The sequence below is a fragment of the Lissotriton vulgaris genome, chromosome 1_1 (genome assembly GCF_964263255.1).
Source record: "Lissotriton vulgaris chromosome 1_1, aLisVul1.2, whole genome shotgun sequence".
Taxonomy (NCBI): domain Eukaryota; kingdom Metazoa; phylum Chordata; class Amphibia; order Caudata; family Salamandridae; genus Lissotriton; species Lissotriton vulgaris.
The window spans coordinates 191,711,706-191,734,783 of NC_141685.1; the positions used below are offsets into that span (position 1 = coordinate 191,711,706).

Consider the following 23,078-nt stretch of genomic DNA (forward strand, 5'->3'; position numbering starts at 1 on the left):
GTACTCATGCTGCTGCATTTTACACTGATTGGAGTTTAGAGAGCTGCTGTGCTCCGGCGCCAATGTAGAGGGTGTTGCAATAGTCTATTCTAGGTAGCACTAAAGCACCTACCACCGTTTTCCTTAGGGACTCCGGCCCATGGAGACGAACATGACCTACCACCTCAGAGTGGGACCCTGTGAACGAATAAATTATGTTACCCCGCATGTCATGGCATTGCAGAGTAATGGTAGTTGCGTTGTGTTGGAATGCGTGGTAATGGTATTCGTTGGTCTTCGTTGTAAAATATTCATTGTAATGGCTGTTTACCCAGCTTACACTCCAAGTCAACTCCACAACACACCATCTCCTGTCACAGAGTAAAGAGTGATACCACCACCATCAAAGATACCATCTGTGGCCACATCCTCACTCATCAACCAGGCTCAAAGACTTTGTCAGGGGTGACCATAAGCACAAGTGTTTTTGGGAATTGAGACAGGTGTCAATATAGAAAGTCAAACACTTGGGCCCAGATGTAAGACCAAACAATTTGCGACTCGCAAATTGTGTTGCAATAGAAATTGGTACGTACAACACTGTCTGCAATAGTGATTGTGATTCCTAATGGGGTTCCAAATTGCATGCCTCATGCATATTCAATGGCACTCGCAATTTGCAACCCCATTGGGAATGGCTGGCCCGCCCAGGTAGGGTGGCCTGCTGGGCTCAATAGACCTCCATGTCTAGGACTGCTTTTCAATAAAGCATTTTTTAAATGCAGCCTGTTTTCCTTAAAGGAAAATGGGATGCATTAAAAAAAAAAAAAAAGTTTGTGTTAAATTTTTTGAGTACAGGCAGTGGTCCCTGGGACCACTGCCTGCCCTTAAAAAATATTGTTAGAGCCCTGGGCACCCCTTCCCGTTTGTGAGTGGTTTACCACCCTTATGTGAAGAGTTGTAAAATACAACTGTTTTGCTGGCCGACAGGGTGAGGTGCCCAGCCGCATCAATGGGAGACTCTCTGGCTCCTGGAAAAGAATTGGAGCACCCTTCTAGGCTGATAAGGCTGTTAGCCACCTTGGGGCTAACAGCATTATCAGCCCGGACCAGAACAGAGAGTGTGGCCTTAACTGACTGGGGGCTACCCCGGGGGACCTCTGGATTGCCCAATGGGCATCCTGAGTCCCCTCTCCATGCAGCAAACTTACACTGACAGCCTTTGCCTCTTCTCCACACCAGGGTATGTCTTCATGTCCTGAGCCATGGGTGGCCTCTTCTGTTGGGTGGGGGCGTGGAGATTAAAAGTGTCTGTTGGAATCCAAGCCTGGATTCGAGGCGAGAAGAACCTGAAAGTAGAGGGGACAGAGGCTGGGTCACTTCAGGGTGACCAGGAGCTCCGTAGACGAATGCCCACCGATGTCGGGCGCTTCAGGGGAGATGATGGGGTCACGCCTCCGATGCACTCTCTAAAACCCATGTGCCTATAGTACAACCAGCCACCTTCCAGTGTGACAAAGCTCACCGTGCCAGTGGTACCCCACCTGTTAATTTGACAGTGGTTACTCTGGTACCTGTCCCTTTAGCTGTCCCACAACATTTCAGTGCAGACCGCAATAAATTTGGAACTTTTATGAATTAGTGTCATCTTCATTTTCTTTGTAAAACTAAGGCTTTTTCCAATAATGCTACCGAGGTGGCTTTTGTAATATCCTACCTGGCTGACACTCCAGCCACTTGGTCAATCCCATTGGTCAATAACGACAATCTGATTTTGAAAAATATTGCTGCCTTTAAAGATCAGATGCATTGTCTATTTGCCAAACATACCTTCTTACAGAATAGTGACACCAAATTACTTAACTTACTGCACGGAAAACAGTACTTGCTGACCTATATCTCTACTTGCAATCATTTGCTATCTGAGACTCATTGGCCACAGGAAAAAAGAACTACCCTGTTTTATTGGGGTCTCCTGAAGACTGCAATGGATTTTTTGATCTAGTGGTAAAGCTAAATCACCAAATTAATGAATGGAGGGGAGAGAAAATCAGAGCTAATACCCCTCATGTTTATATGTTCCGTGGGGAAAAAATAATGTTATGTTAAACAAATTTGTAAAGGCGCAACTAACACCATTAGGTTTCTTGGCGCCAAAGTAAAGAGAGCAGAAGATAGAGCAAAAAGGCCATTTATTGATAAGATTCTGTAAAAAGAAAAGTTTTAAGGGCAGATCTAAAGCTGGGGTACGAAGTGGTCAATCTGAGGGACAAGGGGAGGGAATTCCAAAAGTGGGGGCCAGGAAGGAGAACTTGAGCCCGCCGTGTTTCTTCCTCTTATATCTAGGGATGTAAAGCAAGACCATTTGGGAAGACCGGTGAGTGCGGGAAGGGACGTAGGGTAGAAGAAGGGAGGAAATAAAGAGGGGGCCCTGACCGGCTAGAGATTTAGAGATGATACAGCCCAACTTGAACTTACAGCGGGCGGCTACAGGGAGCCAATGAAGGCTCTTCAGAAGGGGACGGACATGATGATCTCTAGGGAGGAAATGGAAATGGATCAGGCGGGCAGCCTGATTCTGGATCAGCTGAAGCCGCCTAAGTTGGTAGGCTGGGATGCCTACATAGAGCGCGTTGGCGTAGTCTAACCTCGATATTACAAGCGCCATCAGGGCCAAGGTAAGGGCCTCGGAAGTAAGTAACCGGGAGATTTTCTTAATTTTCCTTAATTGAAAATGGCTGGAGGAGACTACCGCGCTAATCTGGGGCGTCATGGAGAGGTTGCTACTGATGACGACTCCCAGACTTTTGACACAGTTGGCGGGGCTGGGTGGACTGCCGAGGCGTGATTGTTAGACCTGGTACCATTGGCGTGAGTCTCATTTCTATTTTTTCACTGTTATCTCCTCTGTTTGTTATATGTTTTTGCTGGTTTACATGCTTGGGGCATTGTGCCACTGCTATTCAGTGCCACAGTGCAAGTGCTTCCTATTATAAATTGGTGTAATGGATTAGTGACTCCATGACTGGCTTATTTGATTTACTTTTCAGACCCTAGTACAGTGCACCATGTGTGCCCAGGGCCTGTAGATCAAATGCTGCTAGTGGGCTTGCAGCACTGATTGTGCCACCCACAGAAGCAGTTCATAGAGTATGTCTCAGGCCTGCCAATGCAGAGCCTGTGTGCAGTCTAGTACTGCCATGTCGACTTGGTAAGTGCACCCACTTACCAGTTCCCAAACCTTCCCTTTTCTACAATTGAGCCACCCCTAAGGTAGGCCCAAAGGCAGGGTACATTGTACGTAAAAGGTAGGACATGCCCTGGTGTGTGTGGCATGTTCTAATGCTAAATTACAGCCAATTTTGTTTTTCACTATTGCAAGGCTCCCTGTCCCCTTAGGCCTGAATGGGCAGTATGATAATAAGATCTTATAATCCTAACTGACCCAGGGAACATGGTAGAAAAATTAATTCAGTATGACTGAAAACAGAATGTTAAAATCCATCTTTTAATGAAGGTGATTTTTACATTCTGTGTTTGAAAATACCACTTTCAGAAAGTAGGTATTTTCTTATCTAACCATCCAGCCTGCCTGTGCTAGGTTGTGTATTGCATGTCTGGTTTGTGAATGACATGATGGCTTGGGCTCCAGCAGTCTGATGAGTCAGGGCTGGACTGGATAGGACCTTGGCTGAATAGAGAGTAGTGGGTGGAAATTTCCTTTCACTCCCCTGAGCCCTCATAGAATAGAAAGTAAGGGGAGGAGATTTCCTTTCAGCTACCTAGGTCAGGTCTGCTTTTAACAATGCTGTCTCCACCTCCTGCCAGGAAACTGCACCAGTGAGGACCAAACTGTTTTTGGGCAGGTACAGACACTCTCTGCCTTCAGAGAACAAAGAAATTAGTAGTATACATATTGGGGTCCAGACCCCAAGACTTTAGATCACTTCCGGGAATCAAGACAAACCTTTGCCAAGGAGAGGAACCAAGGAAGCTGAAGGATCTGACTGCCCCTATGCCATTGTGCTATTTTCTGGGGTTGGCCTGCAGTGGTTACTTATTTGCCAAGGAAAGGAGAAGGAACTTTTATTGAGCTTTCATCATCTTGAAGAAGAATCTCCAAGGGCTTGAATTGTGCTTGCCTCCTGCTGAAGTCTCTGGGATACAAGACTTTACCACCAGCTTCCCCCTGAATTTCCTTGCTGGGAATTCTGTCTGCAGAAGCCTGCGTATTGTTGGGAGCTGCAAGAGCGACGCATTGAAAAGAAGTGCGTTGCTGCTGCAGCTGTTGTCGTCGCATCACCTCAGAAGCGTGTCACTGCCGCAGAGGTCGCCGTTGCAACCCCAGAGAAGTGTGTCTCAGTCACAGCTGTTTGTCATCACATCACCGGAGAAGCGTGTCGCCACCGCAAGGGTCACCGTCGCATCACCGGAGAAGCGTGTTGCAGAGCCTGTCGTGGCTTAGAAGTTTCCGAGTCAGCGCACGGCTGGCAGGCGTGCACGCAACGCCTTCACATCGTCGCATCACATCAAAGACGCCATCTTGTTGCATCACACCGGATCGTTGCATCGCATCGAGGTGCCATCTTGTCACATCGTAACTGGAATGCTACACGAAATCCACGCATCACCTCCTCTCGGGTAAGGAACAGATGATTTGACTACTTTGCGCAAGCATTGAGGAACAGACGCATTGCCTCCCCAGAAGGAAGGAACTGGCGCATCGCTCTCCTTGCGAATCCTTTGTTTATCTTGCGTTATGCATTCAAAGATACTTTGTGACAGACGTGTTTCATTTACCATCATCTTGGAACTAAGCTATTTTTACTATTTAAAAGTCATTTTTCTAATACTGTATTGTGGATTTTTGTCGTTTGGGTCTGGTGTTAAGTCTGTATAAAGAATACTTATGTTGATAAAACCTGTATAGTGTCCATCTGTAGTGTTTTCACTGTAGTACTGTATGTGCTCACAAATGCTTCACACACTGCCTCTGAGATAAGCCTTCCTGCTCGTGTCAAGCTACCACAGGGTTTAGCAGGAGTTATTTTAGGAGTGTAGCCCCCTTACCCTGAATAGAAGCAAGGGTCCCTATTTGGACAAAGGTGCAAACCATTGCCAACTAGAGACCCCCAGTTCTAACAGTGATATTGACTCTGATCTCATTCATCTTATTGCCTTCTTGTCGAAGAAGCTGTTACCCGCAGAACAGAATTACACTGTAGCCAAGATGGAGCTATTAGCTATTTAATTAGCTTTTCAGGAATGGTGACATTATTTATGGGGGGCTCGACATGCCATTGCTATTTATTCTGATCACAAAAATCTTGAATTATTTTACTCTGCACGAGCTCTAAACCACCCGGCATATAAGATGGGTTCTGTTTTTTAATGAATATGACTTCATTATTACCTATAGGGCTGATGCTGATCAAGTGAAATCTGATGCCCTATCTCTTCTTCACCTCTCCCAACTGCATCATATCAATGCACCAGATAATATTCCTATGATATCTACGGATCGAATCACAGATGTGGTTCCTCTGATGAGTTCTTTGTTGAGGTGAAGGACAAGGTGAAAATGCTGGATTCGAATCCTTGGTTGTCCAATGCTTTGTTTAAACTCCAGGAGGGGATCTGTATTGTGATATGTAGCTATTCATACCACTAGAACTCAGAGATAAGATCTTAAAGTGGTGTCATTCTTCAGCCTTGACAGGAAATCCTGGGATAACAAACACTCAAGAGATATGCCTTAGATGGTTCTGGTGGGTAAATATAGAATCTGACATAGAGGTATGTGTGTCTTCCTGTCCCATCTGTGTAATCAACAAAGCGTTGCATTCCCCTCCCACAGAGCTTTTGCATCCACGTCCAATACCCCCCTCCCTGGCACCCCATAAGTATGGATTTTGTTACCAACCTCCCAAAAGATTCAGTGTATACCACAATCCTTGTGGTAGTAGACCTCTACACTAAAATGGCTCACAACATACAATTGTGTAAAGTACCCACTGCTATAGAACTAGCAAACACAATTATTCAACAGGTTATACATTTACATGGGATCCCAACATCTATTGTGTCTGACAGACGGGTGCAATGTTTGTCTCTATATTGGCGAGAACTATGCTCCGTCCTGTGTTTGTCCTCAGCTTATCGTCCTCAATCTGACCTACAAACAGAATGGATAAATCAGTCAATAGGACAATATCTCCATTGTCTTCTGTTGTCTCTAACTAAGAGTTGGGGGAAAGCTCTGCCTGTGGCTGAATTTGTATATAATTATAGTTATCATTTAACCCTTGGAATGTGCCCTTTTTTTGTTCTTTGGGTTTCCATCCCAAAGCCAGCTCCATACAGCCTACATACAGAGTGCCTGTAGGAAGGTGGATATCTGACTATGGTTACCTCCAAACTTTTTGCCTGGTGTTTAGCTGGTTTTTGACATAGTTGGCCTGGGATCCTGCTATTCAGGGCCCCAGGCTAATTGCTCTCTCCTTAAAATGGACTCCATGAACCTTAGGTGCATACACAATTGGAACTGGTTCACCTTATAGGCCCCTGTGACAGTGTCCCATAGGTACCCAGGGCATAGGTGTAGCCAAGGCCTACCAGGGGCTGCAGCATGTATTGCGCCACCCCTGGCCTAACCTCCATATTTTGACACAACTGGCTGATCACTCAGCTGGGGTAAGTTGGTGTAATCACCTCTTACTTAGGTATAGTATATCTATATCTAGCCTAACTGGACACATAGTAACCTGTAAGTCATTCCTATGGAAGGCCCCTGCAATCCTGGGGGCAGAGTGCGTGGTTTCATGTGAGATGGTGCTCTAGCATGAGCTGAGCCTGTCTGCAGCTGTCGGGAACAACTCCCTTAGCTGTTCCTGGATATTGCCATACCATATACTCTTAAGTGCATTATAATCCTCGCGGTTATATGCTAACTTTGGTTTGGCTTTATCAAAACATGTTGAGTAAGGTGTCATACAATTTGGAATACTATCCCCTCTACAGTTCTGTCGACGGGGATAGCATTCCACCCTTCTAGAGGGATACAACATGTACATAGCCTTAACCCCGGTTAAAGTTAACCAGAGCCTCAGCATCACAAAATGGATGCTGCCACCACAGACACAAGTCTGACCTCCTGCTGCTGGGAGTCCTTCCAGCGAGGGAGGATTGGACAAAGGCTTTCCTGCCTTGGGAGGTGCGAGCACCACCCCAGACAGGATTTTGTGTATTGGGTAGGACAGGGCTGAATGGATTGAGACATGCCTGGGGCACGCAAGGTGTCCCTGTGCATAAGCCAGCCCAAACCGGTTCTGGGGCTTTCCAGCCCCAGTCCTGGCGAGGAGCTGGACAAAGGGAAGGGGGTGTAATCACCCCCCTTCCTGGTTCCACCCAGAGGAGGGACCTAGCAGGTGATCCACCCCTCAGATTGGGAATAAGAGTGGGAGCAGTGCCACAGCACCTCAGATCATCCTGAAATCAACTTTAAACTAAGAAGACGCCGGACTTCGACATTCTGCTGCACAGAAGACTGAAGAGCATCTCCCTTGTGGCCAAGGAGTGGCCACCCTGTGAACACAGGCACCATCCAGCAACTCGATGTCTGCTTTGCCATCGCCTCCCGCCGGAGCCCTGGCCCAGAGCCTGACGAGACCCAGACTCCCAGACTTCTTGCCACCCGATCCACAGTCCTTGCAAAGAAGGGACCCGTGGAGGCACCGAGAGACGTGGGACCGGACATCTCGGAAGACCCCCGAAAAGCTGACTGTGCAGCCCCCGAGGCACCCTCGACGCGTGCTTTGGGTATTGAGAAGCCCCACAACCGAGCAGCCCTTGCACCGAAGATCAGCCCCCCAGTATCTCCACGATCTGCATGGGGCCCTTTTGCATCGTGCCACTCGACGCGCCATCCCGGCCACTTGCCACGTGGTCAGCGGCCATCTTGGCGACAAAACCTACAATCTACACTGCGGGTCTAGTTGTTCCAGACTTGCCCTCGCTCCTGTAAAAGGGAGCACCCGCTCTGACCTTGCTGGTCCGAGTGATAAGCCTTTTTCACTTCCTGTGTGGCTTGCAGTAGCCAAGGCCTGTTTGCTCTGATCAGGTTGCCGACACCGCCATTAGCTAGAACCTTTGTGGGACAGCTCGTGACCGACGCCTGGACGTCCTCGACCTCTTCGTGTCCACGTGGTTGCAGAGAGAAGCTATACCTCATCGCCTGTTTGCACCCGACATCGTCTGGTTCCATCCTGGTCCCACGGTAGTCACTGGCTAGTGACTTTGAACATTGTCCCCTCTGCTTTCAGGTCTTCACCACTTCAGATCCACCCTTGGATCCACCGGAACTCTTCACATCGAGCCGCCTGCAGCATCTTCAGCTCCAAGCACCATCGAACTGCGTGACGAAACCCGACACTACTTCGCACCTGTGCACCCACTTCCTGGGGGTGAGGTAACTCAGCAACGCTGGTGTTCCCACACTGGTACACACCTCTAGTGTCTGTGTCTAAAGTTTCACTCCTCTAGGTCACTCGGAAGGTTCCTTAATAACTAACTTTGTAACTTTAAGCGCACCATTGACTTAACATTGGTATATGCGTGCACTTTCCGCACTGCACCCGAGTCCCGCGGGCCTTTCCCGACTTCTTCACTGTTAGTCCCGAACAGCTCCCGCGATTCACCAGACCCTAGGCCTACTTCCTTTCAGCTAGGTGGTTCTTATACCACTATTTTAGTATATGGTTTAGGTGGCCCCTAGGTCTCATCCATATTGTGCAACTTTTGTGTATTTAAACTGTGTTTTGTTTTAACGCTTATGCTTCTGTGCTCATAAAGAGTATAGGGGATATTTGTAGTTAATAAATATATATATATTTTCAATATATATCTGTGTGGTGTCCTTTCATTTGGTATTCAAGGGGATTGTGTATGGTAAAACAGCTTGCTTCACATGCCTTACTGAGTTTAGCCGAAGACTGCTTTGTCCATGCTACCTCTAGGATAGCTGGTCTATAAGGTGTACTTACAACCAATCATCATAAGGGTTGCTTGACATGGTACAAGGTGATCACTAGAACTAGTGAGCATCATATACCAGGCCAACTTCTTACAGTGCCCACAGTTGAGATGTTATGATCCACTCTAAAAGACATATGGAAAAAAGCACAAATGCACCAACAGGCAAGTAAAGAGGGTATGAAAGAGAAGGCAGATAAACATCAGCACCCTGCCCCGTCATTTGCTTGTGGTGATTTGGTGTGGTTGACTTCCAAGAACTTACATTTGGGTAGGCCCAAGAAGTTACAACCTAAGTATGTGGGTCCATTTAAAATACTATAAGTTGTTAATCCCGTAGCAATGAAACTAGAACTACCCGCTGATTACCAAATCCATCCTGTCTTTCATAGCTCTTTGCTTAAGCTATATTTTGCTACTACATAGGCCACAAACCCACTAACTCCTCTTATTGGTGATGGCCAAGAGGAAAACAAGGTTAATAATATTCCTGATTCAAATAGATGTCTGGGTAGGCTATTTTATTTGGTAGACTGGGAGGTTATCCCCCGAGGAACAAACTTGGGAACAAGCCCATCATATGCATGCCCCTCATCTTGTGCATTCATTCCATGCCCATCATCCTCATCCTGTGGTAAACCTTGGGGGAGTTCTGTTACTTCCTGTGTCACCGGGAACCGACACGATTTGCAATCACAATCAGGATCCATTGTAATAACCCCACTAATGGTATATAAAAATATAATAGAGAATTTTGTCTTCTCTCACCCTCTTATTCTTTTCTTCTCCTTCTCCCCGCTTGTGATTGGGTCATGGTTTTTGTGGGTGGTGATTTCGTTGGTCTTGCTGGTGCATCGCCACCTCTCAAATTCATGGTACACTAACTACCACACGAGCAGGGATGCGAAGATGGATATTGACTGGGACTATTTAGACGGTATATATTAAAGTGGTCCCAGTGTATTAATGGCTTTCACATGGAAGGGAAAGAAGTACACAAATAAAGAAACTTGACATTCAACAGTATTGAATGAAAGAGAAAACAGTAGTTTTCGACCAATGTTATTTAATCGCATTGGGGATATGCATTTTATGTAGATAAACAATCGTGGGAAAAACCTAACAAGGTATCAAATTCACATGAGTGGTGCACAGAGAGGAGGGGGGATGGAGTGTAAGATGGCAAGTGATGGGAAGGAAAGTTTTGTGGTAGTGACAAAATATCACAAACAGTTCTGGTATATATTGGATATATACCGGATAGTCAAAGTCCACAGACTATATGCATATTTGCCATATAACACATAAGGTCAAAGTCCATTTATCACTGTCGATTAGGTATTGGGAGGTGTTCTAGAGTCGACGCTTCGACACCTTTTTTGTAGGTATCTTGAACCTTACCATCAGGGTCTTCCTCAGGACAAGTGCGAAGCGATAGGGGCTGGGGCACCATAAGTGTTGCAGCGGAAGGGAAGGGTTGTTTCTCTCACAGATCAATCATGGAGAAAAGGGGCTCCATGGCTTTCCAAGGTAACTGAAATAAACCATAGTTTGTTAAATGCGATTAAATGAGCATGGAAAGAGGCATATTTTTAAAAGTCTGGTCCGTGGAGTCAAGCGTGTGAACTTCATTACACTTAAGAAAATATATTTTAATCTTTTGCTAGCGTGACAGGAATCATATTAGTCGAGTGTGACAGCTGAAATTAGAAAATAAACAAACTGTGGAGTTAAGCGCATTTAAGCAAAGTGGCTCTGTGTACATTGATCAAGTGTAACGACTGGACTTGGAAAGTTAGAAAATAAACAAAGTGTGGAGCCAAGCGCAAGGGAGTAATGTGGCCGCGTGTACATCAATCGGGTGTGACGGCTGAAATTGGAAAGTAAACAAGGCATGTGCAATTAGGCGCGTGAAAACAATCGCCTTGCTGCAGCATCTTTTAAAATCTCACTTACTGACCATCCTTTCGAGATCGTGGGTCACTCGAATCTTGTGACGGAAGAATTGCTTCTCCTACTTGCTCGGCGATCTGTTTCAAGGTGTCTTGAGCCTACTGAGATTCCGTGGATGGACGCATGATGTCATACGTTATGCGTCGTGGCCATTTTGAATACTAGGCATAATTGTCTTTCATCTCGACGAGTATTTCGGAGTTATTTTTATCATTTAAACTTAGTTTGTGCTGAATTTCACTTCATTTTTCATCACGTCACATGCTGCAACATTGTGCCAATTTTGGTTCTCTTCAAGACTTGGAATACTGTTTATGAGAACAATTATTCATCATAAGGTGGTGTAACAGCGACATCTAGTGGATATTTGTGGTCATTACAATAACATTACAATAACGATTTACTATCATTTCAATTGCATTCTAACAATATTGCATTTCTTTTCCAGAAATTGCTTTTGGTCAAATTTAAAATATTATACATATATACCAAATGTATATTTACGCAAATATAAATGATTATTAGAGTTATACTATTTATCTAGAGTAATAAGCTAGGTATAATTGAACATTACTCTTATTTAAGGTATAGATAAAAATGCAAAATGTCACAGCTGCACCCTTTTTCCTAACTGACCCTGGGGATCCTCCTATTCCATGGAAAAAGTGGAAGGTGGTCTTCGAAAGGTATGCAAGAGTTTGTGGACCTTCGCTCAGTGCTGAGAGGAAATCTTCCTTGTTGTTGCATTGTTTGGGATCAGAGGGGCAAGATGTCTTTGACCATTTACCAGATTTATCTGATGAAGATGCTAATGGTCTTAATGATTACGAAATATGCATTAAAAAATTAGATAAGCATTTCTCACCCAAAGTTAGCAAAATCTTAGAACGTTACCAGTTTGCGAAAAGAATGCAAGGTGCGTAGGAAACTGTGGAAGGTTATATTACGTATTTAAGAAAGCTTGTATCTTCCTGCAAATTAGGAAATCTCCCTGATGAAAGGATACGTGATCAGTTTATGTTTGGATGTAGAATGGAAAAGATCAGAGAAGAATTATGGTTATGGGATGAACCAACTTTAGATGAAGTATTAGTTGCTGCGAAAAGTATAGAACATTCTTTAAAATGTGTTGCAGTATTAAAGAGTGATACAGATAAGATTTGTAGAGTTCAGGAGAGTAAAGTAAAGAGCAAGACTGAGTTTCAATTTAAGGAAAAGCAGAAAAGTACAGCTGTACATGATGGTAAGGGTAGTGAGAGATGGATGAATGTCAAGTGTTTTAGGTGTGGCAAAACTGGACACTTGGCAAATGACAAGAAGTGCCCAGCATTACATCAAACCTGTAGTAAGTGCAAGAAAAAAGGGCATTTAACTTCGCTATGTAAAAGTAAGCCTACACGTAAAGTTAAGGAGGTCGAAGTGTAAGAATATGGACATGTAGACTCTGGTAGTGATGATTGTGAATGTGGTCAGATTTTTGTACGACCAGTGGACGGTATTAAAAAGAGTTGCCCATGTGATTGCATCTTGGTGGAAGGTGCTAGCACAAAGGTTTTGTTTGATTCCTGTGCAAAGATAACCATTGTCTCTGGTGAATTTTATTTGAAGAAATTGAAGGGAAAAGTAAAACTGTTGAAAACAGACATTAGGCCCTTGGCTTATGGTGGTGAGCCCATCAAGTTACATGGATATGTTATTAGTCTCATAGAGTTTAGGGGAAGGTTCCTTTCGGGTAAGATCTATGTTTCTAAAAAAGGGGACAGTTTGATTAGTTGGGTTCATCAGGGTGATCTTGGAGTGTATTTGGACCCTAATGCGGATCCACCGATACAGTTGAGAGAGCTTGTTAATTCTGTGATAGTTGAAAAGGCGGATTCCAACTTTGTTGGTGGTTTGAAAAATAGTTATCCTAAAGTGTTTAGTAATAAACTGGGATGTCTTAGAGGATATCAGCACAAGATTGTGCTAAAAGAAAATGCAGTACCAGTTAGCTGTAAGGTGACGAGCGTACCTATTGCAGTAAGGGATGACATGAGAAGAGAGTTGGAAAAGCTAAAAACTGGAGGCATTATTGTGGATGTAGAAGGGACCGAATGGTTGGCTCCAGTTGTGGCAGCCAGGAAATCGAATGGCGATTTAAGATTATGCATTGACTTGCGCCAATTGAACTGATGTGTTGTAGTAGATAAATATCCCCTACCTAATATAAATGAGCTCCTGATGTTATTAGGTAGTGCTAAGGTTTTTAGCACCATCGATCTTACTTCAGCATATCATCAGATTGAACTTGATGACTCTTGCAAGGACCTCACCTCTTTTATAACACCCTTTGGAACTTTTAGGTTTAAGCGTATGCCCTTTGGTTTAGTGTCAGCCTCTTCTGTCTTCCAGAGGGTCATGGAAAAGGTTTTGTGTGGGCTTCATGGCACTTATGTTTACCAAGATGACATATTAATATATGGTGATGATGAATGTGAGAAGTTGGCTCCTTGAATACCAAATGAAAGGACACCACACAGATATATATTGAAAATATATATGTATTTATTTATTAAAAGTACCCCCTATACTCTTTATGAGCACGGAAGCAAATGCGTTAAAACAAGACACTGTTTAAATATACAAATGTTGCACAAATGAGGATAGGCCCTGGTGGCCGCTCAAACCACATACTAAAATAGTGGTATAAGAACCACTATTCTGAAAAGGAAAAGGCCTAGGGCCTGGGGAATCGCTGGGACTACAAGGAGCTAACGAGAGTTAGTGACCAGGAGGCCCACGGAATGCGTGTGCAGTGCTGAAAGTTACACTCGGGCTCCCATAGACTTTCAATGGGTGCGTTAAAAAAAGCACAAAGTTACTGCAAGGGGAGTCTCCCGGATGGACTAGAACCTAGCAATGGGAAACCTAGACACTAGAGATGTTTCTCTACACAGGAGCACCGGAGTACCAGCGTTGCCTCACCCACAGGAAACGGGTGCATAGGTGTGAAAGTGCGTCGGGTTTCGTTGTGCAGTTCAATGGAGCCTGAAGATGAAGATGCTGCAGGCGGCCAGCCCAGAAGAGTTCCGGTGGATCCAAGGGTGGATCGGAAGAGGTGAAGATCTGAAAGCAGAGGGGACAATGTTCAAAGTCACTAGCCAGTGACGGGCGTGGAACCAGGAAGGAACCAGGCAATGTCGGGTGCCAACAGGTGAAGAAGTGAAGCTTGTCTCTGCAGCCAAGTGAACACAAAGAGGTCAGCGACATCCAGGAGTCGATCACGAGCTGTCCCACGAAGGCTCTAGCTGATGGCGGTGTCGGCTTCTTGATTAGAGCAAACAGACCTTGGCTAATGCAAGCCACGCAGGAATCGAAGTTGGCTTTTTACTCTGACCAGCAAGGTCAGAGGGGCTGCTTCTTTTCAGGGAAGCAAGGGCCAGTCTAAAGCAACTAGACCAGCGGTGTTGTTTCAAGTTTTCGTCGCCAAGATGACCACTAGCCAATGGACCAGTAACCGGGATGACGCCTTGAGTGGCAAAATGCAAAAGGGCCCCACGCAGATCTCGTGGATGCAGAAGGCCTCACCTTCGATGCAGAAGCTGCTCGGTGGTGGGGGTTCTCAAACCCCAAAGCACAGCATTGAGGATGCCTCAGGTGCTGTGCAGTCAGCATCTCGTGAATCTTCCAAGATGGCCGGTCCCACGTCTCTCGGTGCCTTCACCGGTCTCTTCTTTTCAGGGACTGTGGATCGGGCTCTGAGATGTCCGGGAATCTAGGTCTTGTCGGGCTCTGGGCTCGGGCTCCGGCGGGAGGCGGTGGCAAAGCAGACGTCGAGTTGCTCGATGGTGCCTGTGTTTACAGGGTGGTCACTCCTTGGCCACAAGGAAGATTCTCTTCAGTCTTCTGTGCAGCAGAATGTCGAAGTCCAGTTTTCTTCTTAGTTGAAAGTCGAGTTCAGGATGATCTGAAGTCTTAGGACACAGCTCCTACTCTTAAACCAAATCTAGGGGCCGGATCACCTGCTAGGTCCCTCCTCTGGGTGGGACCAGGAAGGGGGGTGATTACACCCCCTTTCCTTTGTCCAGTTTCGCTCCAGGACTGGGGCTGGAAAGCCCCAGCTCCGGTTTGAACTGGCATATGCAAAGGTACACCTTGTGTGCCCCAGGCATGTCTCAATCTATTCAGCCCTCCCAAACCCACTACACAAAATCCTCTCTGGGGTGGTGCAAGCAGCTCCCCTGACAGGAAACCCTTTGTTCAGGCCTCCCAAGCTGGAAGGACTCCCAGCAGAAGGAGGTCAGACTTGTGTCTGTGGTGGCAGCATCCATTTTGTGATGCTGAGGCTCATGTTTAACTTTACCCGGGTTTCAGGTTAGGTACATGTCGTGCCCCTCTAGAAGGGTGGAATGCTACCCCCGTCACCAGAATTGGCGAGGGGGTAATATTCCAATTCGTATGACACCTTACTCAACATGTTTTGATAAAGCCAAACCAAAGATAGCATTTAATCGTGAGGTTCATAATGCACTTAAGAGTATATGGTATGGCAATATCATGAAACAGCTAAAGGATGTTGTTCCGAAAGCTGCAGACAGGCTCAGCTCATGCCAGAGCAACATCTCACATGAAACCAAGCACTCTGCCTCCAGGATTGTCGAGGCCTGCCATAGGAGTGACTTATAGGTTACCATGTGTCCATATATGTTAGATATAGATATACTATATCTAAGTAAGAGGTGATTACACCAACTTACCCCAGCTGAGTGAACAGCCAGTTGTGTCAAATAGCTAGGCCAGGCCAGGGGTGGCACAATACATGCTGCAGCCCCTGGTAGGCCTGGGTTACACCTATGCCTTGGGTACCTAGAGTACACTGTTACAGGGGCCTATAAGGTGAACCAGTTCCAATTGGTAATGCACCTAGAGTGCATTGGTATTAAAATAGAGAGAGAACAGCAGGCTGAGGGTCTGATTAGCAGGCCAACAGCCACATTAAGTCATAAACCAGTGAAGCAAAAAGCAGCAATTTGGGGTGACCATAGGATAGCAGACCCTACTCTCCTACAATGAAGAGCAACATGATGGAAGGCTTAGGAAAACTCTGGAAAGGTTGGTTGAGTACAATTTAACCATCAAGGCGGAGAAATGTAAGTTTAAGACAGATACCATGAACTATTTGGGACACAATATTACCAGTGGAGGTGTGAAACCTAAGGCTGAGTTAGTGAATACTATTCAGGAGATGAGTTTGCCTTCATGTAAGAGTGATCTTATGACATTTTTGGGACTTGTAGAATATTACTCTAAATTTTTGAAGAATTTTGCTGATTGTGCGTGTAGGAAGGTGGATATCTGACTATGGTTACCCCCAAACTTTTTGCCTGGTGTTTAGCTGGTTTTTGACTTAGTTGGCCTGGGATCCTGCTATTCAGGGCCCCAGGCTGATTGCTCTCTCCTTAAAATGGACTCCATGTACCTTAGGTGCATAACACAATTGGAATTGGTTCACCTTATAGGCCCCTGTAACAGGGTACCATAGGTACCCAGGGCATAGGTGTAGCCAAGGCCTACCAGATGCTGCAGCATGTATTGTGCCACCCCTGGCCTGGCCTCCATATTTGACACAACTGGCTGATCACTCAGCTCGGGTAAGTTGGTATAATCACCTCTTGCTTAGATATAGTATCCCTATATCTAACCCTAAACTGGACACATATGTTCCTATCAGCCACTCCTATGGAAGGCCTCATCAATCCTGGAGGCAGAGTGCTTGGAAATATGTGAGATGGTGCTCTAGCATGAGCTGAGCCTGTCTGCAGCTGTCGGGAACCACTCCCTAAGCTGTTCCGGGATATTGCCATACCATATACTCTTAAGTGCATTATAATCCTCGCGGTTATTTGCTATCTTTGGTTTGGCTTTATCAAAACATGTCGAGTAAGGTGTCATACGAATTGGAATACTATCCCCTCACCAGTTCTGGCGACGGGGATAGCATTCCACCCTTCTAGAGGGACACGACATGTGTGTAGCCTTAACCCCGGTTAAAGTTAAACAGAGCCTCAGCATCACAAAATGGATGCTGCCACCACAGACACATGTCTGACCTCCTGCTGCTGGGAGTCCTTCCAGCGAGGAGGGCCTGGACAAAGGGTTTCCTGCCTGGGGAGGTTCGAGCACCACCCCAGACAGGGTTTTGTGTATTGGTTAGGACAGGGCTGAATAGATTGAGACATGCCTGGGGCACACAAGGTGTCCCTGTGCATAAGCCAGCCCAAACCGGTTCTGGGGCTTTCCAGCCCCAGTCCTGGCGAGGAGCTGGACAAAGGACAGGGGGTGTAACCACCCCCCTTCCTGGTCCCACCCATAGGGGAGGGACCTAGCAGGAGATCCACCCCTCAGATTGGAATAAGAGTGGGAGCAGTGCCATTGCACAGCAGATCATCCTGAAATCAACTTTAAACAAGAAGAAGACTGGACTTCGACATTCTGCTGCACAGAAGACTGAAGAGAATCTCCCTTGTGGCCTAGGAGGGGCCACCCTGTGAACACAGGCATCACCCAGCACCTCGACGTCTGCTTTGCCGCCACCTCCCGCCAGAGCCCGAGTGCAGAGCCTGACAAGACCCAGCTTTCCAGACTTCTCCCAGCCCGATCCACAGTCCCTGCAAAGAAGGGACCCGTGGAGGCACCGAGAGACGTGGGAGCGGACATCTTGAAAGACCCCCGAGACGCTGACTGCGCAGCACCCAAGGCACCCTCGACTTTGTGATTTGGGGTTTAAGAAGCCCCACAACCGAGCAGCATTTGCACTAAAGATCAACCCTCCAGCATCTCCACGATCTGCGTGGGGCCATTTTGCTTTATGCCACTCGACTCGCCATCCCGGCCGCTTGTCACGTGATCAGCGGCCATCTTGGCGACGAAACCTACAATTTACACTGTGAGTCTGCTTGCTCCAGACCTGCCCTCGCTCCTGTAGAAAGGAGTACCCGCTCTGACCTTGCTGGTCCGATTAATAAGCCTTTTTTACTTTCCCCGTGGCTTGCGTTAGCCAAGGCTTGTTTGCTTCAATCGAATTGCCGACGCCGCCATCAGCTAGAACCTTTAAGGGACAGCTCGTGATTGACTCCTGGACGTCCTTGACCTCTTCGTGTCCACGTGGCTGCAGAGAAAAGCAACACCTCATCACCTGTTTGCACCCAACTTTGCCTGGTTCCAATCTGGTTCCACGGTGGTCACTGGTCAGTGACTTTGAACATTGTCCCCTCTGCTTTTAGTTCTTCACCACTTCAGATCCACCCTTGGATCCACCGGACACTTCTCCTTCACATCGCCTGCAGCATCTTCAGCTTCAAGCGCCAAGAACCTGCGTGTCAAAACCCGACGCCACTTCGACCCTGTGCACCCGCTTCCTGTGGGTGAGGTAACATTGCAACGCCGGTGTCCCTACACTGGTACACACCTCTAGGGTCTGTGTCTTAAGTTTTGTTCCTCTAGGTTTAGCGGAAGTGCCCTTAAACTAACTTTGTGTAACTTTTACGCACCATTGACTTTACATTGGAAAGTGCGTGCACTTTGAACACTGCACCCGAGTCCCGCGGGCCTTTCCCGACTTAATCATTGCTAGTCTCGAATAGCTCCAGCGATTCCCAAGGCCCTAGGCCTGTTCCCTTTCCTATTGGTATCTCTTATACCACTTTCTTAGTATATGGTTTAGGTGGCCCCTAGGGCTCATCCATATTCTGCAACTTTTGTGTATTTTAAACTGTCTTGTGATTTAACGCTTGTGCTCTGTGCTCATAAAGAGTCCAGGGGATTTTATAGTTAATAAATCAATATATATTTTCAATATATAGCTGTGTGGTGTCCCTTTCATTTGGTATTCAAGGGGGTTGTGTATGGTATAACAGCTGGCTTCACATGCCTTTCAGAGTTTAGCCTAAGACTGCTTTGTCCACGTTACCACTAGGATAACTGATCTACTAGGTTGAATTACAACCATCATCATAAGGGTTGCTTGGCATGGTACAAAGTGATCACTAAGAATTAGTGAGCATTATATACCAGGCCAACTTCTCACATTGGTGAGCAGCGGATTGGGATCTGAGCTTGCTGTTGTTTTACCATTACAATCTTTGAGATTATCATTTGAAAGATCATACAGGTACCTGCTAGGTACATATAAAACAAGACTAGTATACTTAAGTTCTACTGAACTTAGTTGTTGTAGAGCAAAGGGAATAGCACACCCTAGCTACAACTACTAGATAGGTTTAGTAGGTAAACACCAGTGTAGGTAGATTGCAACACATCCACCCACACTAGAGCAATGTCTGGAGCAGAGGGTTCCACTGGGAACATCCCTGTTGAGAGTGACCCTCCAAGGGCACCATCCAAATTTGCTATTTTTTCCTTTAAGGAATTAAGACAGCTTTGTGTCTTAAGGGGTCTGAAGACAGGGCCATCCCCTACTACAGACCACCTAAGAGAGCTCTTAGACCAGTCTGAGACTCTAAAGCCCTCTAAGGCAAACCCCACAGGGAATGCTGAAGGAGGCCATCCTTCAGAGGATGACACTGTAGACACCCCTGCCCTTATCATCCTGGTAGATGAGGAAACCTCCACCACTGGAGCTCCTCAGGTAGATGAGGAGGAAGAGGAAGAAGAAGAAGAGGAGGAGGTAGAAAGCAGTGAGTCAGATGATGACAGAAATAGTCAGGTGCTGGTCAGTAGGCTGAACCAGGCTAACTTAAGTGTGTTTGGGACTGAGGCAAGGCTGACCTTGCCCAGCCACCCACATGGACTTAACCAGGGGCATAGGAGGAGGAGGAATCACTCAGGTGAATCCAATACCTCCCATGTCTCTAGAGGCTCTCATGGTCACTCCAGAAGGGAGATGACTAGCCCTCAGAGAAGGGAACATGAGGCCAAGATGAGAGAGGCTGAGCTTAGGATCCAGAGGCAAGAGTTAGAGGTTGCCCTGGCCAAAGAGAAACTTGCTAGAGCAAGACAGCCTACAGAGAGTGGATTAGGATCCACTGGTGGCAGCACTATCCAGAAGGATAAAGACAGGTCTTTTGATACAAGAAACCTGAGTAAGATTGTGCCCCCCTACAAAGCTGGGGATGATATCCACAAATGGATGACTGCACTTGAGAGGGCCTGCATGGTACAGCAGATCCCTAAGGAGCAGTGGGCAGCAATCTTGTGGCTCTCCTTTGAAGGCAGAGGCAGAGACAGACTCCTCACAGTTAGTGATGAGGATTCTAGAAACTACATGGTCCTGAAGAGTGCTCTGATTGATGGGTTGGGCTTAACCACTGAACAGTACAGGTTAATGTTCAGAGATACCCAGAAGACACAGACTCAGGACTGGTCTGAATTTGTTGAATGTGCCACTAAGGCTCTGGAGGGCTGGTTGCTGGGTAGTAAGGTTACTGACTATACAGGATTGTATAATTTAATTATGAGAGAGCAAATCTTAAGTAATTGTCAAAATCAGCTTCTACATCAGCACCTGGTTGACTCTGATCTGACCTCCCCACAAGAATTGGGTAGGAGGGCAGACAAATGGGTCAGAACCAAGATCAGGCCTAAGAACCAGGGTGGTGACCAAAAGAAAGAGACTACCAAGCCTCAAGAGAAGGGTGGGGATAAAAGTAAGGAAAAGACTTCCCCAGGGCCCCAAAACTCCAAGAATGGGGTTGGGTCCCAAGACACTTCTACAACCCAGAAAAAGCCTTATTGTCATACATGTAAACAGGTGGGGCATTACAAAACAGATAGCTGTTGTCCCAAGAATGGCAATAAGGAGAATATACCTCCAGGTAAGGCTCCAACACCTCCTGTCACTGTTAGCAGTGGTCCCCCAGGTGGTGGGAGCACCCCCAAGAATTTGGGTGGGTTTACTTTTGGAGGACAGGTGTACTGTGGCCTATCCAGGTCCCCTAACTCAGATACTCTTGTCTATGAGACTGGCATGGGGTTTGCCAATTTCACTGCTTGCCCAAACACTTTGAGCAAGTATAGACAGGAGCCCCTCATCAATGGCTTGAAAGTTGAGGCCTTCAGAGACACAGGGGCTAGCATCACCATGGTGGCTGAATGTCTAGTCCCCTCAAGGCAACTTTTACCTGATGCCAAATATCAGGTGACAAACATTGATGGCATAGAATCCAATCATCCCATGGCAGTAGTCAATCTTAGCTGGGGAGGTGTCACTGGCCCAAAGAGAGTGGCAGTGTCAGCAAACTTGCCTGTAGATTGCCTACTGGGTAATGATTTGGAAATCTCAGCCTGGGCTGAGGTTGAACAGCAAACCCATTCTAGAATGGTAAATCTCCATGGAAAGGTTAGTGGGGCTGTAATGGCTACAGCCCCAATTCAAGATGTCCTTCCTGAAAAGGTTGGGAGGGCTGAGCAAACCTCAGCCCCATCTTTAGATAACTTCCCTCCTGAAGAGAGTAGCAGGGCTGTACTGATAACAGCCCATACCCAAACTGAGTCTCCTCCTGAAAAGGTTGGTGGGGCTGTGATGGCCACAGCCCAAACTCAAACTGATACATGGGTAGTGAAGCCTGAAATGATGGATCACTCAACCCAAACAGAGAGCATTGAGGAGGAAGAGAAATCTCCCTCCCCCCAGACATTAGGAAAGGATCAGCCTCCTCAGGGAACTGATCTTACCCCTGATGAAGGAACTGCCCCAGAGGTTGTTAGGCCTGGCCTGACAGAGCCTCTGATGGCAGTGGACCCTTCTCAGGTGGGACCCAGTCTGGAGCAGGTAACCTGCCCCTCTCTACCTTGCCTTACTCAGGCCAGGGCTGCATAGGACAAGAAAGACAGTGAACCCCAAAGGGCCCCCTGTCAAATAAAGCACCCCCATCAACAGATTAGGGGCACCGAAACTAGTAGCCCTAGTGAGGTGAAAACTTTAAAAACTCCTGAGGGATCCCCCTTAAAAGTAGTTAGGGACCTCCCCCAGATGGATATTGTTGGGCACAGCCAAACCTGGGACCCTAAGGGCCCAAACCTGACCTGTTCCTCCAGTAAGCCAAACAAAGGGACCCAGCCTCCAGCTGTAGGCAGCCAGAGGTACTGAGAGCACAGTGCAACTCAGTCATGGAAAGAAAGGCACACCTGGTGGAGAGTGATTGGAGGAAGCTGAGTCCTACAGAGGAAACTCACTTCAATACTCCATCTCAAAGCCAGCCTTTAACTTTGCCAAAACACACCACAGGTAGAGATTCCCTATGGTGGAGACCCTCAGATGCCCTTAGGGTGAGGAATTGCTTAGTGGACCATGAGACAGGGGGTTACCAAGCCAGAGCTGGTACTTCCTTATATGGCCACTTAGGCAATATAGGCTTACATGGTCAAGGATAGCCTTATCTCCTTTCGTTTGGGGGGGGGGGGGGGGGGGGTTATGTAGGAAGGTGGATATCTGACTATGGTTACACCCAAACTTTTTGCCTGGTGTTTAGCTGGTTTTTGACTTAGTTGGCCTGGGATCCTGCTATTCAGGGCCCCAGGCTGATTGCTCTCTCCTTAAAATGGACTCCATGTACCTTAGGTGCATAACACAATTGGAATTGGTTCACCTTATAGGCCCCTGTAACAGGGTACCATAGGTACCCAGGGCATAGGTGTAGCCAAGGCCTACCAGATGCTGCAGCATGTATTGTGCCACCCCTGGCCTGGCCTCCATATTTGACACAACTGGCTGATCACTCAGCTCGGGTAAGTTGGTATAATCACCTCTTGCTTAGATATAGTATCCCTATATCTAACCCTAAACTGGACACATATGTTCCTATCAGCCACTCCTATGGAAGGCCTCATCAATCCTGGAGGCAGAGTGCTTGGAAATATGTGAGATGGTGCTCTAGCATGAGCTGAGCCTGTCTGCAGCTGTCGGGAACCACTCCCTAAGCTGTTCCGGGATATTGCCATACCATATACTCTTAAGTGCATTATAATCCCCGCGGTTATTTGCTATCTTTGGTTTGGCTTTATCAAAACATGTCGAGTAAGGTGTCATACGAATTGGAATACTATCCCCTCGCCAGTTCTGGCGACAGGGATAGCATTCCACCCTTCTAGAGGGACACGACATGTGTGTAGCCTTAACC

The 23,078-nt window shown here is 46.7% G+C and overlaps 1 protein-coding gene across 1 annotated transcript in view; it reads right to left on the minus strand.

Annotated features, from left to right (window-relative positions):
• Positions 1 to 11,049, minus strand: part of LOC147738144 (vomeronasal type-2 receptor 26-like) — a 233,193-nt gene extending 222,144 nt beyond the window's left edge. Inside the window, exons 1-2 of the mRNA XM_086952161.1 lie at positions 10,970 to 11,049; positions 10,411 to 10,543 (exon numbers count right to left, since the gene is read on the minus strand). Coding sequence (XP_086808287.1) covers positions 10,411 to 10,413 — 3 coding nt within the window. The 5' untranslated portion in view covers positions 10,414 to 10,543; positions 10,970 to 11,049. The remainder of the gene's footprint in view (positions 1 to 10,410; positions 10,544 to 10,969) is intronic.
• Between the last annotated feature and the right edge of the window lie 12,029 nt (positions 11,050 to 23,078).